General features: G+C 39.6%; 1 protein-coding gene across 1 annotated transcript; it reads right to left on the bottom strand.

Moving 5' to 3' along the window:
- Positions 1–1,825: 1,825 nt before the first annotated feature.
- rdh14b (retinol dehydrogenase 14b) lies at positions 1,826–4,504 on the bottom strand. Its single transcript, XM_034900571.1, has 2 exons — positions 3,914–4,504; positions 1,826–2,622 (listed from the first exon to the last, which is right to left on the bottom strand). The coding sequence occupies exons 1-2, from the start codon at positions 4,265–4,267 to the stop codon at positions 2,005–2,007; spliced, it is 972 nt and encodes a 323-aa protein (XP_034756462.1). The 5' UTR covers positions 4,268–4,504; the 3' UTR covers positions 1,826–2,004.
- Positions 4,505–6,130: the final 1,626 nt, after the last annotated feature.

Below are 6,130 nucleotides of genomic sequence, written 5' to 3'. Positions count from 1 at the left end.
TTTGGAAAATGGCTGCAATGAAACAAAGAGTGAAAAATTTAAAGGGGTCTGAATACTTTCCGTACCCACTGTATCTGCTGAGTCACTACCTTCTTTATCACTGCCTTGCATTTAAAAATAGGTTTGTAGAGACTGATTTTGGCCAAGATCAGCAAATTCAAAACAGAAAGAAAGTGTTATTTTTGTGTTCTAAAGAGTCATCAAGAAAACACTACTTACACTGTGAGTTTTTGTGATATAAAACACAGTTAATAATAGCTAATCCCCAACATGTGGCAGTAAGTGCTCTTCTGTTGTATGATGATATGAAGTGTCATAATTATATTACATATACAGTGGGGAACATATCAACTCCACCTTACATAATAAAGCTCAAATATATTACTTGAATAAATTCCACTTTTGTGAAGTTTTGTAAATTGGGCCAAAAACCTGGATGATCCAACTTTTTTAGGACAATAAATTGTAAGAGCTACTGTCTCAGTTTCTTAGATTTAAGACTTTTCTCTGTTGTAAAGTGAAAATCTTTCAATGTTAGTTGGAGAAAAAAAAAACCATTTTAATTTCTTTAGCATTTGTGATTGTGTATTTTTTATATTTTCTGACATCCTTCGACCACACACTGATAATAATCCGCGGGTTAACCGATAACTGTTGGTTGCAGGCCTAAATTTAGGCCACTCTCTATATTCAGCATTCTCAGCCAACTGTTGCTTTATTATCATATACTGTTTGGGGCAATGATTTCACAAATTGACTTGTATTTATTCTTATGCAATAGAATTTTACATTGTATTTATTGCTAGACCTTCTTTGAGTCCTTCCTGCGAAGGTGAGAGACAGTAATCCATCCACAGGAGGGAGCGACAGCACAGCCGCGTCTCACTGATGTGCATTGTCAGCCTTATTGTTAAATCTCCTCCAGACACAGCAGAAGTTATTTACACTTCAAACACATCGAGAGGGAAAGTAGATTAACAGCTGCCCATGCACCGCAAAATAAATGCCACAGTATGCACAAATTTAGCATTCAAGTAGAATACCTAAAATGGATAAGCTTTTCTGAGGATTGTACAGCACAAGCAATAATGTGACCTCACAATAGAGGAGAAGGTGAAAACTCAGCTTGGCTTTGATGGACGCAAAGAGGGAGTGATGTGTGTGTGTGTAAATCACTGGCCTAATGAAAGACAAGGAATAGAGCAAGGTGCTAGCTAGGTTTTTCATTCATAAATAAGACTGACCAGGTTTGGTGGATACATCTAATTATTTAGTTTTGTTGATGATTTCAACATGTTTGTGCTGAAATGTTTCTGAATTTCCTTCACGGTTTTAACATAGTTTTGATGATTTTGAAAAATCTGCTGTTAAAGGACAATGTGTGGCCTCTTATTTTCCCTACATTCCTGAGTGTCTTACAGGGAAACCAATAAGTCTTAACTTTATATGGGTGTTCTTGTAGTCTACATAAGTAACCGGGTTATGGCTTTCTGCAGTAATCTGATTCTTGAAATGTGTAAACAAGAAACCCTTATACCAAATGGCTAATGGGATTATAGAAACCTTATTTCCCCAGCTAAATTTCTTCAGGAGAACACAGATTTCTTTGCCACGCGTTCCTGTTAAACAGGTTACTGTTATTGGCTTTTTACACACAGACATGCATTATGAAGACTAGACAGGGGAAGTTATTGCAGAGCAGGTAGATGAAAGGAGAAATTTATTCAAACAGTGATGCATCTTAATTTAAACCATAACTTTTACATTTCTTATGTAAAACTTAAACATTCTCTGGTTAACAGACTGCAAAATACACACTCAGCACTCAAGTTTACAAACTGCATTGGCACAATATACTGTATCATTCCATTATTGATTGTATCCCCAAAATAGCAATCAGTCTTTTTACAAGCCATCTTCTGCAGGGCAATGTCTGTGGGGCTCTTAGAGATTAAGTAGTTTGTCTGAGAAAACTTAAGTACCATCTACAGTACGAGACTCTGCTCAGTTAGTGAGTCCGACCATCCTCCTGCTTATGTCCCACAGTTTCTTGGCTGCCTGGTCATCTGTAGCTTTTGCCATCAGCTCTTCCTCCTCACAGTTAGCGAAACACTTCCCCGACACTCCCTCCACCTCAGGGGAGCAGGCCAGATAGAGAGGAGTCTGGGCCCCCTCCAATGGACTCTTGAAAAAGAATAGCGAGGCGAGGTAGAACAGTGGCTTTGCCAGGAGAGGGATTTGAACATGCCTGCCCAGTCTGGTCCTTACGATGCCCGGGGTGAGAGCGTTGACTGTGACGCCCGTGCCCTCCAGCTGACGAGCCAGTTGGAGCGTAAACAGTAGGTTGGCCAACTTGCTCTGACTGTAGCAGAAGGCCTTATCGTAATTATTTTCACTATTCAGGTCGTCAAAGTTGATGTGGCCGTACTTGTAAAGCTTCGAGGAAACAACGACGATGCGACTGGGAGCCGAGGTCTTTAAGAGGTCCAGCAGGAGGTGAGTGAGAAGGAAGTGACCCAGGTGATTCACACCGAGCTGCATCTCAAACCCATCCTCTGTCTTAGTGTAGGGACACTGGTAGAGTCCTGCATTGTTGATGAGTACGTCAATCCGGGATTCCTCCTAAACAGATGCACATACTGTAATTACACCTATACATAGCCATATTCTACTGCTCTACATACTGTACATCCTGCATGTACTACTGCATACTATTCTTACTACTCTTATAATACTACCACATTGTACATAGCTGCATATATGTGTCTAAATAGTTCCTCCAAAATATCTATATTTATTCTGTTTTCTTATTATATATTCTGTTCATACACTGCATATTTCTATATAATATTCTTATTACTAGTATAATGACATTGCTACTACAGCGCACATATCTGTACATGTTGTTCATACATTCTTCATATTACATAGCCGTATTTATTCTGCTCTAATAACACTGCAATACATGTATTATCCTGCCTGCACCACCTGTCTATACTTAAATATCACAATACAGTTTTCTACTTCTGGTGATATATTAATTTTAGGTGTTTCTTTGTAAAATCCAAAGTTACCTTTGGTAATACACTGTATATAAATATAAGTAGTAGTGATCCCTGTAAATAGCCACCTGTAGCAGATGATGTATTCTACATTGTGAACATTTACATGCTTACCTAACAGACCTTTGCAATTTACCTGAATGCTTTTGCATTAATTACTTTATTAAAATATAAATAATAACACAGACATGACTTCAACTGTGAGACAAAAGAGTCTCATTTGGAAGCAGTAGCAGTTAAATGATTAACCATGTTATTATCATTTTCTGTGTGTGTGTGTGTGTGTGTGTGTGTGTGTGATTAAGCTAAAAGGGCAAATATTTCTAATATTTGATGGCTCCAGGTTTTCGAGTGGAATAATTTCGTGTTTTTCTTTGTTCTACAAAACGGTAAATTGAATAGTTTAGGAGTTTAGACAAGATATTTAAAGATGTTACATTGGGAATTGTCTCACTTTTTTCTGATGTTTAATACACCACAAATTGACTCATTGTTAGTTGCAACCCTAGTTAAGTTAAGAAAATTCACACTGCAATCTGGGCTAACTTGTACAGAATGATGCCTCCAAATGATGTTGGCGCAGCTTAACTGACTGAGAGTAACGTTAAAAAATATATCACTGTTCTGCCAAGGGAGCAAACTTTTAGCTATGCTGCTGTCGGACTGTCTCATACATATAACCAAAAAGGTGACCAAATACAATACTGAAGTTCAGCACCACGGACAGTCCCCTTGCAGAAAAGTAGCCTACATGAAATGCTTTCCTTTGAATTGGACATGACAATAGCTAGAATGAACTACACAACTTCTAGAACGGCTAACTTCCCAACCCCATGTATCATATCACTTACCTCTTGAATTTCCTCACAAAATTGTCGAACTGATCTAAGAGAAGCGAGGTCCAGGTGTTTGATGACCACCTCCCCCTGCTCTGGTCCCGCTTGTCTCTTGATGTCCTTAGCTGCCTCCTCGGCGCTCCGCTGGTCCCGGCAGGCCATGATGACCCGGGCACGGAGCTTCAGCAGCTCCCCGGCCAGGGCCTTCCCTATCCCGCAGTTAGCCCCGGTCACAATCACTGTCTTTCCTCGCATAGTGTCGCCCGGATACCGGAGCAACTTTTTGGCTTTCTGCCGGGGGAACAACCGACGCATGAGGAGCAGTACCCCGCCGCCGACAACAGCGGCTACTACCACCGCAACGGACATGAGAGCAGGATTCGGTAACAGGTCGGCTGGGACAAGATCACTCGATGGCACGATCACCCCGGAACTACTTCATTCGCTTAATTGTCAAATGTGTCAACTATATATTGTGGGTATTATATCATATTTCTATGCTTGCATAACTAACATATGCCTTTAATTAAACAAGCGGAGTGAAAGCAAACAGTAAAAGTTCAACGGTGGCAAAGCAGAAATGTAGCTAATGTTAGCCATGGATGTATTTAGATGCTAGCAGCTAGACAAGCTAACGATGTTCTACTTCCGGGATATTTTCGTAACCAAAAACGTTATTCTAAACATTGCGTTACACCTGTTTTAAAAGCGTTCGACTAATCGAATATAGGCTACAAGGAATATGCTATCGGAGTTATAGGCAACTTACTATTTTAAACGGAGCTTGTGGTGAATACTTGAACGATTACTTTTCATAGCCATCTACCCAGGTTTGCCTTTTGTAAATTATGTAGCTTACATCGGACACTAGATGGCGATGTAGGAACACAAAAGTACAACTATCCATCTATCTATCTGTCCATCTGTCTATCAATCAATCTATCTATCTATCTATCTATCTATCTATCGATCTATCTATCTATCTATCTATCTATCTATCTATCTATCTATCTATCTATCTATCATTGGTGGTGTTTCCCTGTATTTATTCCAACTTCACCCATTTGTGATGAAGAAAAAAAAAAGCTCATTGTAGCCTATGTAGCACTGGCACTTGTGTGCACTTTGGATGAACACAAGCCAAGTCATTAAAACTGGTAATATTAGGCTATATATAGCCTACACTTTATAGATATAGCAAATTGAATGATAACATCAGCAAATGCAGTGGATATCATTCATGCCACATTCACATAGGCTAGGCTTACTGGTGTTGTTGTTTTTTTTTATTTCAATGAGTACACTAATTTACTCAGTTACTAGGCTATTCACTCTTCTCTGAATCCTTTGCTTAAATACCTCTGAGTGGAAACTAGGACTAGAACTGGGGAAGTGACTGGAAATAAAGGTCCCCTTCAGCCCTTATTAGTTTAGTTTATTAGTTTATCATGTCTGGACAATTAACTCTAGTACTGTAAAAGGAGCAGCTTTAGCCTCTACGGCTAATTTACAGCTGTAGTCACCGGCCAGTTGTCGATAAGCATCCTAACATACAATGGTTAAAACAATGTAAATAAATTATTTTATATTTATATTTACAACAGGCCTAAGCAAAAGGGAGTAAGACGTACCAAACGTGGCACACAACTGGAACAAGGGCAGATGATGGCAAAGGCATCACAGCAGTTCATGCATTAAAAACAGTTCCATTGTTGCTTAGGGGGAACTGTCCTGTCGACTTATCTTGTAACAATTGACTTCATGCCATGGTTAGGGGCTTTTGGCATGTGATTGTGTGGCATGAGTTTGCTGACACTGTCTTTGTAGCCTATTGGATTTGCATGCATTGCAAGCATGATGGTTCTGAATTAGTTTGTCCACTTTTGGTTGTGACAGCACGATATATGGGCTACGGTGTATCGAATATAGTATTTCTTTCTTCTTTTTGGGACTTTTCCGCCTTCATTTGATAGGACAGCAACATGAAGGGAAATCGTCACAGCTCGGATTCGAACCCTGGACCTCTGCGTCGAGGCATTAACCTCCCTGTAGATGTGCGCCTGCTCTAGGCAATGATCGCTCAATATTACTTAACAAAGGGCTTCCTTTCATCCTTGACATTAACTGTATTAGCCCTACATGGCAGAATTGCTTTCGGTCTTAATCGTAGACTTTGTTTGTATTCTTTTTATCTAGGCTATACAAACTCCCTTCTGGGAACTCTAGTGCAGC

This window comes from Etheostoma cragini, chromosome 18 (assembly GCF_013103735.1).
Source record: "Etheostoma cragini isolate CJK2018 chromosome 18, CSU_Ecrag_1.0, whole genome shotgun sequence".
Taxonomy (NCBI): Eukaryota; Metazoa; Chordata; class Actinopteri; order Perciformes; family Percidae; genus Etheostoma; species Etheostoma cragini.
The sequence above is the reverse complement of the archived record's forward strand: the minus strand, read 5'-3'. Positions and strand labels throughout refer to the sequence as shown.